The 26,432-nt window shown below is 42.4% G+C and overlaps 1 protein-coding gene across 1 annotated transcript in view; it reads left to right on the top strand.

Annotated features, from left to right (window-relative positions):
* Window positions 1–26,432, top strand: part of Ctl1 (choline transporter-like protein 1) — a 764,015-nt gene that overhangs the window by 352,351 nt on the left and 385,232 nt on the right. Inside the window, exon 8 of the mRNA XM_080276719.1 lies at window positions 25,914–26,100. Coding sequence (XP_080132845.1) covers window positions 25,914–26,100 — 187 coding nt within the window. The remainder of the gene's footprint in view (window positions 1–25,913; window positions 26,101–26,432) is intronic.

The raw sequence follows: 26,432 nt of genomic DNA, 5'->3' as shown, positions 1-26,432 counted from the left end.
ACCATTTGGTGTGGTCAGAATCAAGGTCCAGGTAAAATGGAGAAATAGAAGAAGGGAAGGACGGGAGGCAGGAGTAGATGCAAGAAGAGTGGAAAGGTTACAGGAGGATGAGAAAAAGTCAGAATATAAGAGAGAAGTGGAAGAATGATTGGGTAAATATGAACTGGAGCAGATGGGGGACATGGAGGCTGTGTGCAAGATATTCACAGAAGAAATATGTGCAGCATGTGGGGTGGAGTATGGACTGAAGAGAAGACAAAAGGGGGTGCAAGGAACAGCATGGTGGAATATAGAGATGAGAGAGGCTGTGGCACAAAAGACAAAAGCGTACAATGAATGGATAAGAAATAGGGATGTGGAAGAAGTTGAGAGACAGAGGAGAGTTTTATATGTAAGAGAGAGGTGAAAAGATGAGTAAGAGAGAGTAAGAAGAGAGTGGATGAGGAATTTGGAAGGAATGTGAGTGTCAAGTGGAGGGAATGTAAGAAAATTATCTGGAAAGAGATAAAGAGAGTCAAACAAGGTGGCAGTAAAGTTAGTAGTTGAGTGAAAGATAGAAATGGTAGATTACTGGTTAAGAAGGGAGAAACAGTGAGCAGATGGAGAGAACACTTTAATGAATTGTTGAACATAGAGAATGAAAGTAATGCGAGTATAAGTGGCTGGGGAATGGCTGGGAGAAGGAGGGTGGTGAGAAGACAAGAGGAAAGCAGTAGGATGGAAGTTGTGGAAGCAATGAAGAAAGTCAAAATGGGGAAAACCCCAGGAATTGATGGAGTGTGTGGTGAAATGCTGAAGCATGGGGGAGAGATAGTAGTAGAATGGATGTGGAAGATGTGCAGATTGGCCTGGGAGGAAGGTAGAGTCCTGGAGGATTGGAAGTCGGGTATAATTATTCCCTTGTACGAAGGGAAAGGGGAAAAAGAAGTGTGTGGTAATCATAGGGGCATTTGTCTTCTTAGTGTAATAGGAAAAGTATACAGTAGGGTACTTATTAAAAGAGTCAGGGAAATAACAGAGAAATTAGTTGGAGAAGAACAGGGAGATTTTAGGAAGGGAAGAGGTTGTGTAGATCAGATATTCATTCTTAGATCTTTAGTGGAAAAGTTTCTAGAGAAGGGAAAGAAGTTGTATGCGGCCTTCATGGACTTGGAGAAAGCATATGACAGGGTGGATAGACAAGGATTGTGGAAAGTATTAAGGATATATGGAGTAGATGGGAAGTTGTTGAATGATGATGGTGCTAAGGCTGCAGTGCATGTGGATAGTGAACTGAGTGAGTTTTTCTGTTTGAAGGTTGGGTTGAAGCAGGGATGTGTCATGTCTCCATGGTTGTTCAATCTGTATATGGATGGGATTATAAAAGAGATACATGGTAGGGCAGTGGATGTTGGAGTGGCCCTAGTGAGAGAGGGAAGTGTTTGGAAACTCCCTGTACTGTTGTTTGCAGATGATACTGTGTTGTTAAGTGAAGATGAAGGGGAGCTGCAAGGCTTGGTGGATGAGTTTGGGGGAGTGTGTTAGAAACAGAATCTAAAGCTGAATGTAGGGAAGAGTAAATTTATGGTCTTCGAGAGAGGTGAAGTCAGTAAATGTTCAGTGAGGTTGGATGATGAGGAAATGGAAAATGTGAGTACGTTTAAGTACTTGGATAGTGTGATGAGTGAGGATGGAAGTTTGGAGGGTGAAGTGCTTGAAAGGGTACAACAAGGATGAAAGGTTGCTGGTTCCATGAAGGTAGTGATAAGAAACAGGGAAGTGAGCATGGAAGTGAAAAAGTTATTACATGACAGTATTGTGATACCAACTCTAACGTATGAAAGTGAAGCTTGGATGTTGTTGGAGGCACACAAGTCAGGAGTGAGAGCAGTGGAAATGAGTTATTTAAGAGGGGCCTGTGGAGTCACATGGAGAGACAGACTGACAATGAGAATGTGAAGGAGCGTTGTGGTGTGGATGTGGATGTGATATGAAGCGTTAGGAGAAACACATTGAGGTGGTTTGGCCATGTGGAGAGGATGGAGAGTGAGAGACTGATGAGGAGAGTGTATGTGAATGAGGTGGAGGTGGAGAGAGGGAGGGGAAGGCCAAGGATGAGGTGGAGGGATGGAGTGGAGAGGTATATGAGAGAGAGGTGTGTGAATTGGGAGCAGGGCAATGAAATGGCAGGGGACAGGGTGATGTGGAAGTGATTTATTTGTGGCCACCCTGTATGGAATTAAGGCATCTGGCATTAGATAGATAGACAGGAAAAGAAAATCATCAGTAAACAATCATTTTCCACAATAAAAATTATTAGAATAATATAGAAAACAACCAGGGAGAAGAAGTTATGGATCAGTAAGGCAGTTCTGCTTCTTCAGTTAGTGTAAGAAAATCTGTGACCTTGTGGCTGGCTTGGTTGCAAACAAAAGGTGGTCAAATCAACTTCAGTTTTATACAACCACTGTACCGTGCTTCCCGTCCGATCAGCGAAGTTAAGCAACGTTGGGTCTGGTTAGTACTTGGATAGGTGACCGCCTGGGAACACCAGATGCTGTTGGCATCCCTATGTGTCAAGTGGGGTTGGTGGAGGATTAGTGCCCCTTCCTGTAAAACAATTAACTCTAAGCCTTGGCCACCCCGTCTGGGATACATGACGTCTGGCAATGGATGGATGGATGGATGTGTAATGATATTAATATGTTACAAGTTTATGATGCATTACAGTGTGTACTGTATAATTGACATCAGTATTGGTATGCATTTGACCCTGAATGTTGCAGTTCACTATTTTGGGATGTTCTTACCTAATTGTTGTTACATAATTGTATCTTAACAGAAATGAGTCAAGCTCGTACTGTACCGTGTATTAAATCACTTTTATCATACATATCCTTTAATGTATGAATTGTTTTGGTGCACACTATTTCATTTGGTAGTGCATTCCACTGATAAATTGCCCAATTTGGGAAACTGAATTTCCTTACATCTTTATCACCTCTCTTTTTATGTAGTTTTTTTGCAGTGTCTCTTGCTGATGCTTCCCCATAGGTTATATACTGGTACTCATTTATGTCTATTTTCTCTTTCCCTGAGATACATTTATGTAGCATAATCATGTCTTCTCTTTTCTTTCTCACCTGTAGTGTTAATAGACTCAATTTTTCTATTATTTCTTTGTAGCTTAGATCCCTTAACCCCTCCATGGCCATGGGTCCAGAATTTTATGTGCACCCCAGGCTGATGGAGGGGCCATCCTCTGAAGTTTTGAAAATTTTTTTTTTTTTTTTTTTTTTTTTTTTTTTTTTTTTTTTTTTTTTGCCATATTGAAGAGAAAGTTCAGACGCACCTAACAGTGCATATCCCAGCTTCCTAGACCCATTTGGAATGGAACATGAGAGCTGCAGAAATATCGGCTAGCGATGTCCGCCACCGAGAGGTGCTGCTGCATTGCAACATCACACATGTTGTTATCATTTTTTTTTACCCCTCAAAACAATCTGAATGGTGCTGAAATGTTGTGCATATATTAGATATGATGATATCAGGTGATTTCAGTACATAATATGTTAGGATTGGCTCCCCAAAAAATCATTATGAATATTTTTCAACCTTTTTTTATATAAAATATGTTTACCATAGTGTTGAGTTATTTTTTACATTATTGTTGTGCCCATGCTTGGAAAAGGGAGTGAAAAAGTTGAATTTTCAGTCCTAAATGAGAAAATTGCCCATCCCCCGAGGCTAGGTTCTCCCACAGGGGATGAAAGTGGAGGGTCAGATCCGATTAGGAATAGGGGAGTTCATTTGCAACTTACCACTCCCTCACGTGCATGGCTAAAAATAGAATCGTAGTGCAGTTTCAAAACAATGAGTAAGTCTAATTATTATGAACAGAGAGACAAAGCAGAAATAAATACGTTTACAGACGGGGTAAAACTTTTTTTTTTTTTTTTTTTTTCTATAATAACACATTCACCTTTCTCTTTCATTTTACCTTGCTATTTTCGTAATATATGTTGCTGTATGTCTGTCATGAGTGTGGGAAAGTACATTACAGTAATCCCTGTACTATCAGGACTTCCCACCTACCGGACATTTTTGGCCCGGGCCTTGGGGGGGGGGGGGAATCCAACATTTTTTTCAACTGTACTTTGAAATTGGTGCACAATGCCGGCCAGCTATGTTTGCCCTTGCTTCTTACTTCCCCCATCCCTCCAGGCCTCCCCAGTTACCACCTAACTACCATCGTGACTAGACATTAGACGTGTTGTAAGTACCCTGTACACTGCTAAATATTTTCCATACTCACTTCTAATTCCTCATTCTTTGGTTCCTTTTCAATTATTTCATACTTTCTGTCCCGTATTTGTTTGAGTAGGGTCTTAAATAGGTGCTATGCATGTCCAGTAGAGAGTTGTGTAGGTGATTTCCTGAGTTAGGCTGGGTTAAGGTCCATAAGTACCAGTCCAGGAGGAAGGGGCCCACTATCTGGACGGACCCACTTTTCGGATATGCCTTTGGCCCTATTATATCAGATACTGGAGGGATTACTGTATGATATTTTCTCCCTGGGTAAGGAAAAAGGATATAGTTGGATGTTTTCCAATACTTTACACTGTCAGAATTGCGAGACGACCTGCCATTTGCACCTCGCATGAGCTGATTAGCTGGAAGGGAAAAAAGTTCTTTCCACCCACGAAAGCATCACGTGAACACAGAAAACTTTCCTGATATGCTTGTAAAAGGCAAAGAATATGTAAAATGATTCAAAACAGTGCAACAAACTTGAGCAAATAGGTAAAGATACCAAACAAAAATTATTTTTTCATATATTTTCTTGTCTTTTTTTGTTTATGCCTGTGTTTACTTACAATTATACACAGGGTAGTTGTGTGTGTTTTGCAAGGGAGGAGAAAGATGATATTTTCTTCCTGGGTCGAGATAATAGGTGTAACCATGAGTGTTTAGACATGGCCACGAGCAAAAAAATCGTACATCCACTCATCAGGCAGCAGATGGGGAACTGACAGATGAGGTGTGAGAGTGTGAAGTGAAGGGATTTGAGTATGAAGTGGAGGGGATGTAAGAAATTTTCTGGAAGGAGGTAAAGAGAGTTAGACTGGGTGATAAAGAAGTTGGTAGGGGAGTGAAAGATAAAAATGATGGATTAATAGTGGAGAAAGGAGAAAAAATGAGTGGATAGAGAGAACACTATAAAGATCTGTTAAACATGAACAATTAAAGTAGTGCAAGTATAAGTGGCTGGGGGAATGTCTGGGACAAGGAGGGAGATGAGAAGGAAGGAAGAGATCAGTAGGATGAAGTAGTCGCAGCAATGAAGAAAGTCAAAATTGGGAAAACCCCAGGAATTGATGGAGTGTTAGGTGAAATGCTGATGCATGGGGGAGAGATAGTAGTTGAATGGATATGGAAGATGTGCAGATTGGCCTTGGAGGAAGGTAGAGTCCTGGAGGATTTGATATCAGGTATAATTATTCCCCTGTACAAAGGAAACGGGAAAAAAGAAATGTGTGGTAATCATAGGGGCATTTGTCTTCTTGGTGTAATAGGGAAAGTACTATAAATGGTAAGATATTTACTGAAAGAGTTAGAGAAATAACAGAAGAATTATTTGGGGAAGAACAGGGAGGTTTTAAGAAGGGAAGAAGTTGTGTAGATCAGATATTCATCCTTACGTCTTCAGTCGAAAAGTTTCTAGAGAAGGAAAAGAAGTTGTATGTGGCCCTTATGGATGTGGAAAAAACATAGGACAGAATGCATAGAAAAGTGGAAAATACAGTAATCCCTCGATTATCCAACGTAATAGAGCCATCTGTGTGTCTGGATATAGACGAAGCCCAAATACAGAGTAATATCCTACCTACCAATACCCTTCCCATACTCAGCCTATATGTGCAGTACCCCACTTAATTGTAGCAGTAATCTTTGGTCTTTCAGTTATATAGACATCAAAACACACATGAGAATATCCAGTATATTGCAAGACACCAATAAATCAATGTAAAAACAACAAAAACCTAAATCTACCTAGATGTACAGTACCCCTCCTGATTGTGGCAATGATCCTCGATCTTTCAATTGCAGTAATTCCTCTACTATCCGATGTAATAGAGCCAAAGGCATGTCCGGAAAGTGGTCCCATCCGTAAAGTTGGCCTCTGACTGCTGGACTGATACTTATGACCTTAACCCAGACTTTGAAAACCACCTAAATAACTCCCTACTGGACATGCATAGCACACCAATAATGGACATAAAGCATGAAATAAGTGAAAAGGAACCAAAGAATGAGGAATTTGAAGTTACTGTACCTCAGCCAGGGTACTTACAGCACTTCTGTGGCCATCTTCTTAAGGCTTTGGCAGTGGTGAAAATGCTCTTGAAGCACGTACAGTAATCCAGTGTTGTGCTGCACTTACAGTAATTCTTTGCACTGTGAGTTATAATTGTTTAACACTGCACATTGTTGAATGCAACACGCCAGTTTCAACCGCCAGTTTGCACTCCACAGTTAATCCTTTGCACTCTAAATTCTAATTTCTTAACACTGCACAACACAGTAAATTCCCACGTGGTCTGCTGGTGAGGTATTGCAGTTTATTCTTTGTTAATCACACAAAAAATGAGCACGTGTGGCATCCACTGTGATAAGCATCCACTCACGATCGAAGTTCAGCAGTAACTGTTGGAGTGTTGGTGACGGGGAAACAGAGTTGCCAGATTGCAACAGCCACATTACCAAACTCCTCAATATTCATTACCAATTTTAACTTTTCATTACCAAATTTGTAAAGCTAGCATTTATTCTTCACTAATTATATATACAAGTGGAAATACATGTAATTACTCTTATTATAATTAACAGCATGTTGATTATTTTCACACTATGTTGGCTAGCAGATTAATCAGAGAGAGCAAAGAATCCACCATCTCCATCCTGTGTATCCTTATACATGTGAAAAATCCATCTGGTGATGTATTATTCTGATTCATTACCAAACGAATTTTTCATTACCAGATTGGCCCACATTTGGTAATGAAAAATACCAAATGGCAACCCTGACAGGGGAGGGGGGAGGAAGGAAGGGGTGAAGGGTCCGTGGTGTAAGCAGCTGTTTGGTGCCGCGTGGCAATTTCAAATTATGGATGGGAAAAAATTCGGATTTTGGGGGGATTTTTTTTTTCTTTATTTGACAGTTTTTGGGTTCTGAAGGTCCAGGCCTACAATGTCCGGTAAGTGGGGCATCCGGAAAGTGGGCGTCGAGAAAGTACGGGAATTACTGTATTTAGACATCAAAACACACATGGGAGTATCCAGTATAATGCTAGACTCTAAAAACTCAATGCAAGAGTTAACCGTTACTCCCAGTCCTTCATTTATGCAACAGGTCAACTCTGGAACTGTCTCCCTCTGTCGGTATTTCCTACTTCCTATGATCTCCAGTTTTTCAAACGCAGTGTGTCCAGGCATCTGGAAATGATCGGATCTTGAATTTGGCTCTCTCTTATATTTTGTTTTTCTCTTGGAAGGAATAGTTTTGCAGGCTCGTTGCCTTTGGCTCCTTCTTCCTCACACACACAAAAAAAATCATCATCATCATCATCATCTGGACCTCCTTTCCTACCCTAGGGCAGGGTGAGGAGTAACAATGTCCAGACAGCCCAAATTTGCTCAATCCATTGGGCCACGCTTCCATTCACTCATCACTCAAGCCCCCGTAATCCTGGCTCTATCGGATATGCCAAAAACATTCACCACAATCTGCAGCTTCACATAAACGTATCCAATTGAGTCAGTCCAGATGCTGCCTCATTAAAAGGGGTGCTAAATCCCTGATCATGCACTTCTCACAACATTCATCCAGTCAGCTCCATCTCTTGTCAGTTCCCTAGCCTCACCAACTTCCAACCCTCTCTTCCTCACACATCCACCATATCTCTCCACCTTCTCCTTGGCCTACCTTGCCTCCTCCTTCCTTCAGATTCACTCAGATATACACCCACTGCAAATTGACTCAGGACCTGCACACAGAATTGCTATGGGAGAGTTGTCTGTCTTTCCTTTGTGTTTCCACGTCTACCGAGTGAAATTTTTGGGCAAGAAGTAACTTGCAACTCCTCTGGTGTTGGCGGGAGGTGGTGAAACATTCAGCATGTGAGTGCTTGCCCAGAAGCGAGAGTGGGAGTATATGTTCCCGTCGCTTCGAGCTTGCACCTCCCTCTTTTTTCGTATGCATTATGTCTTGCCCTGTTATTTTCCTAGAGTCGAGTTGTCATGCCTGGAAAGTACAGCTCAAGGGATGAGAGAGTCCGTATCATTGCATAGAGGCAGGATAATGTCCCTGTCAACACGATTTTTGAATGTACTGGATGCTCAAAGTTGACCGTCATGAAGATTCTTGTTGCAGCACGCGGCTTGCCAGCTGATGTCGTACCAGAGCACAAGCATGGCGGTGGAAAGAAGAGGACGACTTCCAGAGGTACAGATACACTTCTGAAGAGGGAAGTAATCAAGAATCCTTGACTGACAGCAGCAGAATTGAAGAGAATGCATCCCCAGCTGTTACGAGATGTCTCAGTTCGAACTATCCAACACCACTTGCAGAAGGAGCTGGGTTTGCCAAGCTGCACCTTAGCCAAGAAACCTCTTCTCACTGACCGCATGAAGATGCAGCGCATTCAGTTTGCCAAGAAGTATGCACACTGGACATCGTATGAGTGGAGAAGAGCTATGGTTTCCAATGAACGCACATTGTAAGTGTTCGGGTGCGTTTTGCCAAGGTTCGTCACCCTGCCTCCTGTAGGCAATATGACCCTGCTCACACGGTGTCGACTGTTAAGCACCCACAATCAGTAATGGTATGGGGGTGTTTTTCAGGTGAAATGGGAAGGAGAGGGCTCTACTTTCTTCCTAAGAACTTGATGATGAATGGTTGCCAGTACATTGAAGTTCTGAAAGATCATTTGTTAAACTTTTTTGTTATTCATGGGTGCGACTTTTTCATGCACAATTCAGTTCCATGTCACAAGTCAAGAAAGGTGACATAATGGCTTCAGGATAATCAGATTGAGGTCCTTGACTGGCCTGGCAACAGTCCGGATCTAAATCCGATAGAAAACTACTGGGCAGAAATGAAGAAAATCATGGCAGAGAAGAAGACACCCAATCTAGACAACCTCAAGACTGAACTGACAAATGTTTGGTGCAATGAAATGTCCTTAGATTACTTTAGAGATCTAAGTGATTCCATGCCAAAACGCATCCAACTGGTCCTGAAAACCAAGGGAAACAGGATTTCATATTAATGAATGGCATTTCATGAACAATCATCGTGATATACTATGATTTCTGTGTTTTTTAATACCTTGTTGGGGGGGAGGTCCTAAGTCAATTTGTGGTAGCTGTACCTTTTTCACAATTCTGTTGTTATCCATTCTCTCTACATGACCATACCATCTCGGTACATTCTCTTCGACTCTGGTGTCCACCGACTTCCTCACTCTACATCTTTCATGAATCACATTATTTTGTATCCTATCCACCCTCTGTACTCGACATACATTCCGTAGCAGTCTCATCTCGTCTGCTGTTATTCCTGACTTTTAATTTTCATACCACACCATAGTCTCACAATCATATGTTAAAGTTGGCACTAACACTCCTTCATGTAAGCCTCGTGCAGCTGCAACACTCAAGCCTCTGTTTCTTATCAAGGCCATCATTGCATGAGCTACTTTTCATCCTTGTGTCACTCTCCTTTCAACTTCTTTTGCACATTTTCCTCTCTTTTCTATCACAGTACCCAGGTAATTGAACTCTCTCACCAATTCCAGTCTCTCCCCATTCATTGTAACATCACACTGGGAGTCACCTTCTCTATCAGTAACCATCACTTTACTCTTTTCTACATTTATTCTCTTGGCATGACACTCACAGACCTCAGCAAAACTCTGCACTAGCCTACCATGTTCTAGTCTGGTACTTGCAAGCAGTACTGCATCATCAGCATACAGCAAATTTGAGATATTCCATCCATCACCATTCATTACCAGTTCCATCCCTCTCTCCATTATTCATGTTTTTACTTTTCTCATCACCCCATCCATGTATATATTGAACAACCATGGGGACATCACACAACCTTGTCGCATGTCCACACCGATCGTAAACCATTCACTTAGCTACCCATTAACCCTTACACATGCTTCACTACCATCATAAAAACTCTTGATGGCACCTAGCAGCTTGCCATCTACACGATACATGCACAGAACTTTCCAGAATCCTTCTCTGTCCACTTTGTCTTATGTTTTTTCCATATCCATGAATGCCGTAAACACCTTATAGTCCATCTCACAGGCCTTCTCTGCTATCAGTCTCACTGCAATTATTTGATCCACACATCCTTTGCCACTCCTAAAGCCACCCTGTTCATCACTCACTAAGAATGATGATCTCTCTCTTACTTTCTCTATAATAATTCTTCCATATACCTTCCCTACCACACTTAATAAACTTTTGCCACGATAATTCTTGCACTCACTTCGCTTACCTTTATTTTTGTACAGAGGTACAGTCACAGCCTTTTTCCACTCTGCAGGCACAGTTTCACTCATTCATGCCTTCTTACTTATCTACAAGCGGTTCATTCCACTCTTTCCACTACACTTAACATCTCTGCATACACCTCATCAACCCCAGCTGCTTTCCCATTTTTCAGTTGCTTCACAGCACTCTTCACCTGTGTGAGTGTCACGTCTCCTGGCACTGCCTTCCTTCTCTGCGCACCCCCAAAACCAATCATGTTTACAACCTTCTGCTCTCTCTATTCCCATTCATCAGGCTTTCAAAATATTCTTTCCATCTGGTCCTTACTTCATCCCCATGGGTTAATAATCTACCACTTACATCCTTCACACCATCACACTTCTTTCTGCATTCACTTCTACATTTCCACACAACTTTCCAGAATAACTTCCTATTTTCAGAGTAGTTAGCATTCATTTTTCTTCCTAGATCATCATTTACCTCCTTTTTTTTCTCCTTCACTATTCTCCTTATGTGCTTCTTGCTTTTAATATATTCAGTTCTTATTTCAATGGAACCCCTGTCCCGTAACCAATTTAGCCACTTCTTCCTCTTTTCCTCCACCACTCTCTTAACCTCCTCATCCCACCATGCCATACCTCTCTTCTTTGTTGTTATTCTTGCCACTCCACACACCACTTTAGCATTCCTAACTTAGCAATCCCTGTATGCATTCCACAGGCTGTCCAAGTCCATTTCATTCCAATTTACTGATTCTCACTCCTCCTCTGCTTTTGTCCTGTAATTATGTACCATTTCTTTGATCCTCAGCTTTTTAACTTTCTGTCTTTCTCCCTGACTGCTCCTCTCTCTCCTGATCCATCTCACTCCTCTCAGCTTGATCTTGCATACCACAATCATATGATATGACAGACCTCCACATTGTTGTCTCATGGCCCTCGTATCAGCAACCATTCCCATCATCGGCCTCTCAACGAGCGTGTAATCAGTCAGGCTTCTTTCAGCATGGTCCCCATTCGCTCTATACCATGTACTGTATATACAGTATATGTGCATTTTTGTGTTTGAAATATGAGTAATAAATGCACAACCTCCTCTCCTGACACATATCCTTTAGTCGCTTCCCATTATCATTTTCTCCTGGTAGTCCATAACAACCCATTATGTCATCCTCAGGACCAGTGCCTACTCTTCCTTTCATATCCCCCATTACGATCCCTTTATAGCTCCAAGGCATTTCTCCCACTACTTCATCCAGCTCATCGCAAAACCTGTATTTCTCTGTCTCACTCCTGTCCTCACAAGGTGCATAAGCTACAATTACTGCCACTTTCACCTTCTCAAACTTGAACATGACATACATACATCTCAGGCTGACACATTTGTAGTCTCTCATTGCACTCTGCCACACCTCATTCATCAACAAAGCAACTCCTTTCCTGCATCTTCCTTGCCCATTCATTCCTGATCATACACATTTCACACTCTACCACTCCTCCACTTCACACCCTTTCATCTTCGTTTCACACAGTGCCATCACGGCATATCTCGCACCTTTGAACACATTCACCACTTCCACCCTCTTGCTCTCCACATTCACACCTCTCACATTCCACATGGCCATGCAAATCTGCCAATATGAGCAGATCCACAAATAAATAAATGAAGAAAACTAAGGTTGCAATAAGAGTTTTGATAAAGTACAGTACTTACCACCCAGTGAACGACGGACATGCATCATAACTTGCTAGCCTCTAGTTGGTGGACATTAATCCTGTGTGGTTGTGACTGTATCGATGCCAAAATACTGATACTTCTGATACTAGTATTTTATCTGCAAGTATCAACACTGATGGCCAGGTATCGATTACTATGAGTGCTGTACCGAAATGGACATTCCAGTTAATTGAAAATGTTTTTTTCAAAAATACAATTTTACTGGGAAGTGATGATTTTAATATTTCTAAGTGCACTGGATGGCAGTTTTGATACTCACATTCCCCTAAGACAGTGACCATATAATTATTTTAACCTGGACTGATCCCGTTGAGTAGTAGTAGTTGTTCCCTAGGCAGTCTGGCCGAACAGCCCCGAGTCCCTTAGGAAGGCCATGGCCGAGACTGGGCTTTCCCACAGAGGTCTCAAAGAGTGTATGTTGTGCTGTTGGTGTAGGTGATTGTGTGCAATGCAGTCTTCTATTATGTGCTTAATAGTATAGGGTGCTGTGTTTCATCCTGGACACTCATCAGTGACGGAGTCATCCAGCCTCTTTTGGTAGCTTAAGAGGGCTGGATGGTGCCCACATCTCAGCCTGGCCAGGTGGACCCTGTCCTCACGAGGAAGATAGGATTCAGAAGGGTGGATGTCAGGAGGCCGTGCATGCGGCTGTGTGTTGTCTTTAAGTGACTGAATGGAGCGGCGAATGATCTGAGTGTGGATATGCTTCTGGAAGCTGGTCTGAGGTGGGCGAGGGGGGAGAAATGACAGTATTTGTGTATGGTATCGTGTGCTGGGTGTTGTTTTGATGTTCCTTGGTGTGGGTGGATGTGCTGCCATGTAATATAGAGGATGTCGGTTTGTGGAGGCTGCAGCAAGAAACTGGGTGCCTCTCATGTGTAGGTGATCCTTGACTTTGAGGACTTTGGTTTCTTGATATAGGTGGTCCGTGGGTGTAGTGGCTGTGCAGCCTGTGATTATTTTTAGGGCCTTGTTCTGTATGGTCTGTAGAGTGTTGTAGTGTGTTTTGGTGAGGTTAGAAGCCCAGGCAGGGCTTGCATAATTCATCACTGAATGTACGTATTGTTTGTATACTGTGGTGGTGGTTTCTTTGTTGTGTCCGAATGTTGTATGGGCAAGTGACCTCAAAGCATTGTGTCTTGGTGTTATTTTATTTTTAATGTTTCTGATGTGTTGTTTAAATGACATTGATGTATTGTATGTTACACCAAGGATTTTGTGTGTGTGTGTGTGGTAAGGGAGTGTTGTTTATGGTGAGGTGTGGGAAGTGACTGTGTTCTGCTGTCCATTTTGTGAGAAGAGTCACTGTAGATTTGGCTGAGGCTATTTTGAGCCTGTTTGTGGTGAACCATTCGTGTAGTGTGTTGAGGTAAGGTTGAATAATGTGTGCAGCTGTGTTTGCATTTTGGTGCATACATGTAAGTGTTATATCATCTGCATAGGAAGCTATGTGTATCTGTGGTGTGTGGGATATGGGTACATCGTGCATGTATAAGTTAAAGAGTGTAGGGGTCAAAACAGATCCTTGGGGGATGCCATTTGTGAAGTTTCTGATGTTAGAAGACTGACCGGCAAATGTTACGTGTGCACGTCTACCTGCTAAGTAGTTTGCCAACCATCTTTTTGTGTTATTGTGAATGTTTGTGTTGAGTATTTTGTTTGTGAGGTTGTGGCGGGGGATGGCATCAAAAGCTTTGCTAATGTCTAGTGTGACTAGGAGTGTTCTGTGTGGTGGCCTAGCTGAATTCATGCCATCGAAAACTCTCTGTGTAAGGTCTGTAAGAAGGGTGTTTGTGGAGTGTAGTGGCCTAAAGCCATGTTGTGGCTGGGCTAGGGGAATGTGAGGTGTGACTAGTTGTAGTACCAGTCGTTCAGTGACTTTAGAGGGGGTGCAGAGGAGTGTGATGGGGCGATGTGAGGAGGGTAATGTGGGGTCTTTGTTGGGTTTAGGCATAGTGATGATATTCCCATGCTTCCAGATGTTGGGTATTATGTTGTGTGAGTAGCTGTAGTTTGACATGTTGGTGAGTGCTTGTGTGCCTTGTAGTCCTAGGTGTTTAAGGTGAATGTTGCTTATGTTGTCTGGTCTACAGGCAGATGAGTGCTTGAGGTTGTTAATGATGTGCTTTGTCTGTTGTAAGTGAAAGGTGCGTAGTCTGGGTCTGTGGGGAACTGTCTCTCACGTCGGATGATACGTCGGTCTTCTGGATGGGGGTTTAGATGGCTGACTTGTGAAAAGTGATTGATGAGAGTGTTTGTTTGTTGTTTGTTTGAGGGTATGGTGTCTGTTGTTGTGATGGCAGCATGTGATTGTGTGGTGTTGCTGTTGGAAAGTGTGATGCTGTTTAGTGTTTTGTAGAGTTTGCTGATGTTTGTTTTGTGGTCAAGTGTTTGGAGGTAATTTTTCCAGTTTAGTGTTTGCTGTTCTGTTATTTTATTGTTTATCTCAGTGTTGAGTTCTTGTATTTGTTGTATGGTGTCTTGTGTATGAGGTGCTGGGGAGTGTCGCAGTGTGTCCCATTGTCTGATGAGGCCTTGAATTTCTGGTGTGAAGTTGGGGTTGTGTCTCTTTCTGTAGCCTCTAGGGATGTGTCTTTTGTCTGAGTTTTGTATGACTAATGAAAGTGTGCACAGCAGTGTTGATGGTTGTGATGGGTGTACTGTTTAGTGTTTCGAAATGTTGTTCTGTTTCAGTTACAAAGGCCTCCCAGTTGGCTCTCTTATAATTAGTGTATGTGTGTTTGTGGCCAGCTGGGGTGATTCTGGTTTTGGTAGTGATGACGATTGGGAGGTGATCAGAACCTAGGGTTTTGACCACTCTCCTTGATGTAGTGGGGGCGAGGTTGGGGGAGCAGAATGTGATGTCTGGAGATGATGGGAGAAAGAGGGCATGGTGTGGGATATGGGTATGTTGGTCTAGACTGTTTTAGTATGAAAAGATGATCTGTCTGGGATTGTAGTACCAGCTCTCTGTTTGTGTCAGGGTTGTTGACATGCCAGGCCGACGACTTGGCATTGAAATCACCACCCAGGATGATGTTGGGTATGTTAGTGATGTGGTGTATCTGTGGAGAGTAATTGTGTGGTACTGTGGGGGACGATTATGAGGGAATGTATGTGTTAGCGATTGTTATGTGTGATTTGTTACCAGTGTGTATTTTAATTGATTGTATTTCTGTTGTGGTGTCATGTGGGGGGAGAAGTGACTTTGTGTGTGCACTGGTATCTGCAAAGTTGATGGATTTGTGTACCAGGGTGATGAGTCCACCGCCACCGTCGTCGGCCTGGTCTTGTCGAATGGTGGTGAAGTTATGAAATGTCCGTGTTTTCTGTGCTCTGTGTAGTTTTGTTTCTTGTAAGATGTCAATGTGTATGTTCTGTTGTTTGATTAATTGTGTGAGTTCATGTATTTTGGTGTTTATGCTATTTATATTTAACTGAAGGATGTTTATGTTGTGTGTGCGATGTGTGTTGGCTGCTGCAGCACGGAGGGAGGTGGTTTGGGTGGAGGGGAAGGGGTAGGAGGAGGTTGTGATGGAGGTAAGGGTTGAGGTGGATTAGGGTGGGTTGGAATGGGAGGAGTTGGGGGACTGGATGGTGTGGGAAGGGTCGGTGGGTTTGGCTGTGGAGGTGTGAAGGAAGTAGGAGTAGGATTAGAAGGGGGGTTGATGGGTGGAGGGAAGGAGCATAAGGAACAGGTCCAGGTGTTTGTGTAATGTTTTCTGGATGCAAGTGTTGTGCAGGTGTAATGGGTCCAGTTCTTGCAGGAATTGCACTGAACTGAACCCTTTGTCTGTCGGCTCGACGTGATAGGGTTTGAGCATGTTGGACATATGTATTTGTTGGTGGGTCCTGGATTGCTCTCAATGTCCCCGGCTAGAAGTCGTCGAGAAATGACAGCCGGGGAGTCATTTCTCGGTGTAGAAAAAACAGTGTTGTTGTGTATGTTGTGTTGGGAGATGTGGTACTTGCTCGGGTGACCGAAGCCACTCCCAGGTACTTGAGCCCCGCGAGGGGCCGGGGGGGTTTGCGTTGAGTAATGTTATTAAAGTTTTAGGTGGGACTAAAAAAGTATTAATTATGGAACTACTTAGCTATCGGTAATCAATATCACCAATAATGGCCAACAAAGTAAACGGTATCATATCTAAATTTAATCAGTGGTATTGTCCATCACTAGTAATCACTTAACAAATGTCGGAAAACTCCTCCTTCTCCAACGGTTGGAGCTGGACAAAGAGTAGGGACGTGTGATAACTGCCACTGAACACAGTGATGCCATGACTCCACTGGCCGGCTAGATAACTTTGACCATTCGGTAGGGAGTCAGACAGTAATTTCTGCTCAGGTGGTGGGTTACGTTCATTTACCAGCACACAGCTCGGCTCAAGGAGGGGAACTAGGTGACTTTGACCATTCGATGAGGAGCAAGACAGCCATTTCTGCTCAGCTCATGGGTTACTTTCTTTTACTAGAATGCGGCTTGGCTCAAGAGGGGGGCCAGGGGACTCTGACCATTCAGTAGTGAGGCGGACAGCTGTTACTGCTGAACTTATGAGTTACGGGCTATGTTACTTGCGCATGACTCTTAGCTCCAAGTGATCCGGGAGGCTGGGGGACTTTGACCGTTTGGTGAGGAGGCGGACAACCATTTTTGTTCAGCTTGTGGGTTAGGGTCTGTATTATTGTATTTGCACCCAGCCGTTTTGTGTTTGATTCAAGCGGCTGAGGGACTGACCGTTAGGTGAGGAGGCAGATGGCCTTAATTACTCAGCTTGTGGGTTAGGGTCTGTATTACTTGCATGCAGCCGGTAGCCTCCAAATGATCTGGGTGGCTGGGGGACTTTGACCATTTGGTGAGGAGCCACACGGCCATATTAGCACAGCTTGTGTATTAGGGTCTATTACCTGCGCTTGGCCAAAGTGGCCAGCCAGCTTCTAAACCAATTTTTTAAATTTTTAGGCCACCCAACTGGCGATGTTTCAGATTTTATGTTCGGATATGGACAAATAAATCTGGATTCAGATACAATAGAACCAAGGCCTAACATTCGGGTACAGAGCGTCCAGATAATCAAACAATTACTGTGTTAAGAGTATATGAAGTAAATGGGAAGCTGTTGAATGCTGTGAAGAGTATTTATGAGGGTGCTGAGGCTGCAATGCATGTAGATGGTGAACTGAGTGAATTTTTCTATCTGAATGTTGGACCGAGACAGGGATGTGCCATGTCTCCATGGTTGTTCAGTGTGTATATGCAGATGACTCAACACTTCATAGTCCATTCACACTCAGACATCCATTTACAAAGTCTGATAACTCTAACTCTTAACTCAGTACAGCCATCTCTTTAAATCAAGGATTATCCACAATCAGTGAATGGGGACTAAATAACCTTGTCTCATTTAATGCTAGTAAAACTAAGTATATACAATTGACTAATAGACAGGTATTGCCAGAATCGTATATTACCTTCAGTGCTACAAAAGTATTGAAATTCTCGGCGTCTCGCATAACAGTGCTCTCAGCTGGACCTCTCATGTCAGATCACTTGCTAGAACTGCATCTGAGAAACTTGGATTATTGTACAGAGTCCATAACTTCTTCACCAGCTATAATTTGTAAGAGTCATGTGCGCTCTCACCATGAATACTGCTCACCCTTGTGCAGTGGATGTGGAGAGGTTGCATTAAAACAACTTGACAATATTCAGAACAAAGCTGTTAGAGTTATTAATAACCCTGCTATTACTAATAAACTACGTCCCCTACAAGTATGAAGGAATGTTGCCTCCCTTGTGTTATTTTACAGATATTTTTATAGCAAATGCTCAGACGAAGTTGCGTCCATTGTGCCACCTCTCCATGCCTTCCATCTTGCTACACGGGCATCTGGCAGTGCTCATGACTGGAATGTCTTTCAGCCATACTGCAGAACTTTTGCCTATCAGAATTCTTTCATTCCCCAATCTGCATCTCTCTGGACCTTGCTTCCCCAGAGTTGTTTCCCTCCAAACTTCAGCCTACAGCTGTTCAAGTCTAACTGTTACAGATATTTTATGAACAGAGGACACCAGTAATCTGGTGCATGGATTTTTTTTTTTTAATTCATTTGTTTTTCATTCCTCTGTTCTATCTATCTATCTGTCTATTGCCAGACACCTCAATTCCGTTTGGGGTGGCCACAAACAAATCCTCTGTTCTGTTATTATTATTTAAAAAAAAAAAAAAAAAAAAAAAAAAAAAGAGGGAGAGAGAGAGAGAGACAAGGTAGAGCAGTGGATGGTGGAGCAGCCCTAATGAGAGAGGGCTGTGTTTGGAAGCTCCCTGTACTGTTGTTTGCACATGATACTGTATTGTTAAGTCAAGATGAAGGGGAGCTGGAAGGCTTGGTGAATGGGTTTGGGAGAGTGTGTAAGAAACAGAATCTAAAAGTGAATGTAGGGAAGAGTAAAGTTGTGGTCTTCGAGAGAAATGAAGTCAGTGAATGTACAGTGAGGGTGAATGATGAGGAAATGGAAAATATGAGTGCATTTATGGGGGCCACTGAGCTGGGGGTTTACATCAAGATACCATTTTTATGTTGTTTTCTCAGAACACTACCAAAGAGAGCATTGATACAATGGGTAACTAGAGAAACATGTCTAAGGTAATACTGTATTGTATATTGCCTTATTTTACCGATATTTAGAGTTAAACCTTCCTGGCACTGAGGTACGCATGCCACCTGAGCCACTTATGCCACCTGAGTCATATTTTGTGAACGTTATACGTTATATTTTTTCCAAAATAACTGAGATAAAATGGATTTCTAGAGCGGGCTATATCTTTTAGCAGTTTTTTTGTTTGTGCATGTGTGCTTATGTGGGCTCAAGACACAGCAGCCAAGGTGCTGAGCCACCCGTTCCACTTGAGTCATATTCTGTGAATGTTATATATTTTTTTCCAAAATAATTGAGATAAAATGGATTTCTGGAGCAAACTATATTTTTCAGCAGTTTGTTCGTTTGTACATTTTTGCTTATGTGGGCTCAAACACTCAGCAGCCAAGGAGTGAGGGCACACATTTTATTGCTGCCATATCCCACGTGTTTCTTTTATCGTACCCAAGTCCGAGAAGTTTGGCCTTAGGGCCAAGGCAAAGAGAACTGTGGGAGCTGCCCAAGCTAAGAGGAGATTGAAAAGGCTATGTCCAACAGCCACTGCAGGAGGACACTCAAAATCTTACGACAGTTAGTGAGGTGACGCCTCATGATACCCCCACCTTCGTGTGGCCAATATCCAGTAAATGGAGGGGACAAAACACTTCCATTTTTGTGTGAAAAGAACTAGTATACATCAAATTTACATCATACAGTAGCTCTACAAACACAACAAAAAATTTACTCCTTGATATCTCAAAAGTACATTTTAGCAACTGTAATGGTGTAAGAAAAGTTTTGGGTAGATTTTATTATTATTTTTTTTTTTCTTTAAATTGAAAGACCAACAATTGGAACTTGTTTTGTAGGTTGGATATAGCTCTGTGTGTAATACAGTTGTTTCTAGGAGGCACGGATGAGAAAAAAAAAGAGAAAAATTTATACATAAATGAAAAAATTGTAACAAAATTTTTTTACATATTATTGGTTTCTGACCTGCCAAACCTTTGAAACAGATTGCTCATCTTACCCAAAAATTTTTGTAAACATAAACCCACTTATAAGTGGAAGGTTAATGGTCAGAGTTTATGGAGCATTCAGGATGAAAAAAACAAGAACAGTTCCAGGGTCAATATTTATTATCAAATCACAATGAAAATTAGTACACAAGTTCACTATGATGTATGATACATCACATAAAAATTTCAGAGAGATCCAATAGTATTTAGATTTTGCACTTAATCATCCCCTGATTTACTGTACACTCAAACCTCGATTTAAGGGACTAAACGGGGAATCAACTTGTCCCTTACTTGAAAATGTCCCATACTTGAAAATGTCCATTGTTTTATCACACACAAAGACAATCTTATCATGAAATGCAATTGTTAGGACTCCATATTATAATTACAAATCATAATAGATAGATAGATAAATAGATAGACAGAGAGACAGATAGAAGCAGGAAGTCAGATGATGAGAAGGTGCTGTGTCTGCGAGAATCGAGCAATGCTAAACATGCTTACACACTCTTCTATCTATCTATCTATCTATCTATTGACAGACGCCTCAATCCCGTTTGGGGTGGCCACAAACAAATCGCCTCCAAGTCGCCCTGTCCCCCGCCATTTCACTGCCCTGCTCCCAACTCACACCCACCTCTCTCATATATCTCTCCACCCCATCCCTCCATCTCATCCTCGGCCTCCCCCTATCTCTTTTCCCCTCCACCTCACTCACATACACTCTCTTTGTCAGTCTTTCACCCTCCATCCTCTCCACATGGCCAAACCACCTCAGTGTGTTCCTCATAACGCATCCTATCACATCCACATCAACACCACAACGCTCCTTTATATCCTCATTCGTCAGCCTGTCTCTCCATGTGACTCCACAGGCTCCTCTTAAATAACTCATTTCCACTGCTCTCACTCTTGACTTGTGTCCTTCCAACAACGTCCAAGCTTCACTTCCGTACATTAGAGTTGGTATCACAATACTGTCATGTAGTAACTTTTTCACTTCCATGCTCACTTCCCTGTTTCTTATCACTGCTTTCAAAGAACCAGCAACCTTTCTTCCCTGCTGTACCCTTTCAAGCACTTCACCCTCCAAACCTCCATCCTTACTCAACACACTACCCAAGTACTTAAACGTACTCACATTTTCCAATTCCTCACCATCCAACCTCGCTGTACATTCACTGACTTCACCTCTCTCAAAGACCATCACTTTACTCTTCCCTACATTCACCTTTAGATTCCGTTTCTTACACACTCTCTCAAACTCATCCACCAAGCCTTGCAGTTCTCCCCTTCGTCTTCACTCAACAACACAGTATCATTTGCAAACAACAGTACAGGGAGTTTCCAAACACCATCCTCTCTCACCAGGGCCACTCCAGCATCCACTACCCTACCTTGTACCTCTTTTATTACCCCATCCATGTACAGATTGAACAACCATGGAGACATGACACATCCCTGTTTCAACCCAACTTTCAAAGAGAAAAATTCACTTAGTTCACCATCCACACGCACTGCAGCCTTCGCACCATCGTACATACTCTTCACAGCATTCAACAACTTCCCATCTGCTCCATATATTCTTAACACTTTCCACAATTCTAGTCTATCCACCCTGTCATATGCTTTCTCCAAATCCATGAAAGCCGCATACAACTTCTTTCCCTTCTCTAGAAACTTTTCCACTAAAGATCTGAGAATGAATATCTGATCTACACAACCTCTTCCCTTCCTAAAGCCTCCCTGTTCTTCTCCAACTAATTTCTCTGTTCTTTCTCTAACTCTGTCAATAAGTATCCTACCATACACTTTTCCTATTATACTAAGAAGACAAATGCCCCTATGATTACCACACACTTCTTTTTCCCCTTTTCCTTTGTACAAGGGAATAATTATACCTGACTTCCAATCCTCCGGGACTCTACCTTCCTCCCAGGCCAATCTGCACATCTTCCACATCCATTCTACTACTATCTCTCCCCCATGCTTCAGCATTTCACCACACACTCCATCAATTCCTGGGGCTTTCCCTGATTTAACTTTCTTCATTGTTTCCACAACTTCTATCCTACTGATTTCTTCCTGTCTTCTCACCTCCCTCCTTCTCCCAGCCATTCCCCAGCCACTTATACTCGCATTACTTCCATCCTCTACGTTCAACAATTCCTTAAAGTGTTCTCTCCATCTGCTCACTTTTTCTCCCTTCTCCACTAGTAATCTACCATTTTTATCTTTCACTCCCCTGCAAACTTCACTTCCACCCTGTCTTACGCTTTTCACCTCTCTCCAGAACATTTTCTTACAGTCCCTCCACTTTACACTCAAATTCCTTCCAAATTCCTCATCCACTCTCTTCTTACTCTCTCTTACTAATCTTTTCACCTCTCTCTTTCTTTCTACATATAACTCTCTTTTCTGCCTCTCAACCTCTTCCACGCCCCTATTTCTCATCCATTCATTGTATGCTTTCTTAACTCAAGGAATGCTTTATAGGCACACGACAGCGCCTCGTGACCATACACACACATACACACATACTCACACACAGGCTTCTAGAACTTTCCAACCACAGTGAACACACGTGACACGACCCCTGTTTCACCAGAATTTAGGAAAGAGAGCTCAGAAGAAGAGAGGCCATAGAATCGGCAGGCAGTGGGGAGAAAGGCTTAGCAACTTGGAAGAGAGAGAGAGAGAGAGAGAGCGAGACAGGGAGACAGGGACTCTTCTTATACTCACTTGTGTGCGAGAGACTTGTTAATATTTCCAAGACAAATAAAAATAGTCCCATACTCTTCTTTATCTCTCCTGTCATTACATGACAAATGGGAACCAAGATTATCTACTTACAAAACTACTCAAGTATAACAACTGCTCATCCACAAGTCTAATATATATAACTTCTCTGCAAGTAACTACAAAGTCTTTTTATGACACAATGATTGTTTCACTTATCTTACTTATTATATGGTTATGAATATTATTTTACCAGTACTGTATAAAGAAACATATTAGTGTGTATAACCTAGACATTTTGTATTATTACAAAACAATAATGTCCGTTTGTCAGGTAGAATATAGAGTCCCTTAAATCCGAAATCTCTTAAATGGAGGTCCCTTAAATCGAGGTTTGAGTGTACTTGGGTAGTGTCATAAGTAAGGATGGAGGTTTGGAGGATGAAGTGCTTGAAAGGGTACAGCAGGGAAGAAAGGTTGCTTCTTCCTTGAAAGCAGTGATAAGAAATAGGGAAGTGAGCATGGAAGTACAAAAGTTGCTGCATGATAGTACTGTGATATAAACCCTAATGTATGGAAGGGAAGGATGGACCTTGTTGGAAGGACACAAGTCAAGAGTGAAAGCAGTGGAAATGAGTTATTTGAGAGGACTATGTGGAGTTACGTGGAGAGACAGATAGACAAATGAGGAAGTGAAAAAGCATTGTGGTATGAATGTGGATGTGACAGAAAGTGTTAGGAGAAATACGTTGAGGTGGTTTGGCCATGTGGAGAGGATGGAGAGTGAGAGACTAATGAGTAGTGTGTATGTGAGTGAGGTGGAGGGGAGGAGAGGGAGGGGGAGGCCGAGTATGAGATGGAGGGATGGAGTTGAGAGGTATATGAGAGAGGGGTGTGTGAACTGGGGGGAGGGCAGTGAAATGGTGGGGGACAGGGTGACTTGGAGGCTATTTGTTTGTGGCCACCCCATACAAGATTATGGCGTATGGCAGTAGATAGATAGCTTTCTTTATCAATTTTGTGGCGGAGTTGAAGTATAATAACTGTCAGCCATTTTTCAGGAATGAATAGAAGTACTGGAGACAGAGAGGATCAAACAAATGCAAGCTGCCTTTACTGCTCAGTGTTTGCAAACTGCCTTTACTGCTCAGTGTTTGCAAACTGCCTTTACTGCTCAGTGCTCCAGTCATCTTGGAGTGGGATGATAAGATAACTGTAGTGTCTACATTAGATCAGTAACAGAATTAAATACAGTCTTTGAAAAAATGAAGAGGGAAAGGTTGAAGAGTGTATGGATGAGGACCTTCCTTAGAGTGTAAGAGTTAAACAAGGCTGTAAGATAACTTGCAGATTGGTGGTATGGGGCATTGTGGGTTAGATGCAGCATGCTAAGAAGCAGCATGACATCACTGTGTGGGTGTTCTAACTTGTTGGTTCCACTTAGGCCAGAAACTAAATGAATTTCAGTTGTGCAACGTGTGTCCTTTGGCTGCGTGGCACAGGAAAAGATCATGATTATAATCTCCCTGTTAAATGTCTATTTATCTATCTCTTGCCAGATGCCTCAATCCCGTTCAGGGTGGCCACAAACAAATCGCCTCCACATCGCCCTGTCCCCTGCCATTTCACTGCCCTGCTCCCAACTCAGACCCCCCTCTCTCATATACCTATCCACCCCATCCCTCCAACTCATCCTCGGCCTAGCCCTACCTCTCCCCCCCTCCACCGAATTTACATACACTCCTCGTTAGTCTTTCACCCTACATCCTCTCCACATGGCCAAACCACCTCAGGGTATTCCTCCTAATGCATCCTATCACATCCACATCCACACCACAATGCTCCTTTATATCCACATTTGTCAACCTGTCTCTCCATGTGACTCCACAGGCTCCTCTTAAATAACTCATTTCCACTGCTCTCACTCTTGCCTTGTGTCCCTCCAACAATATCCAAGCTTCACTTCCATGTGTTAGAGCTAGTATCACAATACTGTCATGTAGTAACTTTTTCACTTCCATGCTCACTTCCCTGTTTCTTATCACTGCTTTCAAGGAACCAGCAACCTTTCTTCCCAGCTGTACCCTTTCAGGCACTTCACCCTCCAAACCTCCATTCTTACTCATCACACTACCCAAGTACTTAAACATACTCACATTTTCCAATTCCTCACCATCCAGCCTCACTGTACATTCACTGACTTCACCTCTCTCAAAGACCATCACTTTACTCTTCCTTACATTCACCTTTAGATTCCATTTCTTACACACTCTCCCAAACTCATCCACCAAACCTTGCAGCTCCCCTTTGTCTTCACTCAATAGCACAGCATCATCTGCAAACAACAGTACAGGGAGTTTTCAAACACTATCCTCTCTCACCAGGGTCCCTCCAGCATCCACTACCCTACTTTGTACCTCTTTTATTACCCCATCCATGTACAGATTGAACAACCATGGAGACATGACACATCCCTGTTTCAACCCAACCTTCAAAGAGAAAAATTCACTCAGTTCACCATCCACATGCACTGCAGCCTTAGCACCGTCATACATACTCTTCACAGCATTCAGCAACATCCCATCTACTCCATATATTCTTAATACTTTCCACAATCCTTGTCTATCCACCCTGTCGTATGCTTTCTCCAAATCCATGAAAACCTCATACAACTTCTTTCCCTTCTCTAGAAACTTTTCCACTAAAGATCGAAGAATGAATATCTGATCTACACAACCTCTTCCCTTCCTTAAGCCTCCCTGTTCTTCTCCAACTAATTCCTCTGTTCTTTCTCTAACTCTGTCAATGAGTATCCTACCATACACTTTTCCTATTATACTAAGAAGACAAATGCCCCTATGATTACCACACACTTCTTTTTCCCCTTTTCCTTTGTACAAGGGAATATTTATACCTGACTTCCAATCCTCCAGGACTCTGCCTTCCTCCAAGGCCAATCTGCACATCTTCCACATCCATTTTACTACTATCTCTCCCCCATGCTTCAGCATTTCACCACACATTTCATCAATTCCTGGGGCTTTCCCCAATTTGACTTTCTTCATTGCTTCCACAACTTCTGTCCTACTGATTTCTTCCTGTCTTCCTGTTAAATGTGCTTGTGCTAATCAGGACCAGGCACGGGGATGGAGTACTGTATCGTAGTTGAAATACCTGATAAATCTTATATTCTTACGTTGATTCTGTGTTGGTCTTCACAGGTTATCCTGATTGCATTAGTGGTGTATGTGCGGCCCCACATCTCCATGGTTGCTGAACTGTTCAGACATGCTGGAAGCTGCCTTACTCGCCACCCATCTCTTCTTCTGCAGCCAATAGTCACCTTCTTTGTCCTCTTGGCTTTCTTTTTCCTTTGGGTTTGGGTCATGGTCTCCCTGGCAACTGCAAGTGAGTGTTCTTAAGTTTTAGCAGTAATGATAATAATAATAATAATAATAATAATAATAATAATAATAATAATAATATAATAATAATAACAACAACAACAACAGGAACAGTGGATGTGAAGTGGAGGAGTGGGATGGTGTAAAATGTGTAAGATAAGGCATGAATGGGTGAGGAAGATGCATGGAAGGAGTAGCTTTGTTGATGAATGAAGTGTGGGAGAGTGGAATGAGAGAATTTATTTATTTACATATATTTTTTCCGCTTATGCATCCGTACCTCAAGTTTTCCAGCCTCTTGGAAAGAAGCAATTATCCATCCTGTCCCTAAAAAGG

Source organism: Coenobita brevimanus, chromosome 66 (assembly GCF_032717465.1).
Source record: "Coenobita brevimanus isolate Jiangsu-jjx chromosome 66, ASM3271746v2, whole genome shotgun sequence".
In the NCBI taxonomy this organism is placed as follows: Eukaryota; Metazoa; Arthropoda; class Malacostraca; order Decapoda; family Coenobitidae; genus Coenobita; species Coenobita brevimanus.
Note: the sequence above shows the minus strand (reverse complement) of the source record. Positions and strands in the feature narration are given on the sequence as shown.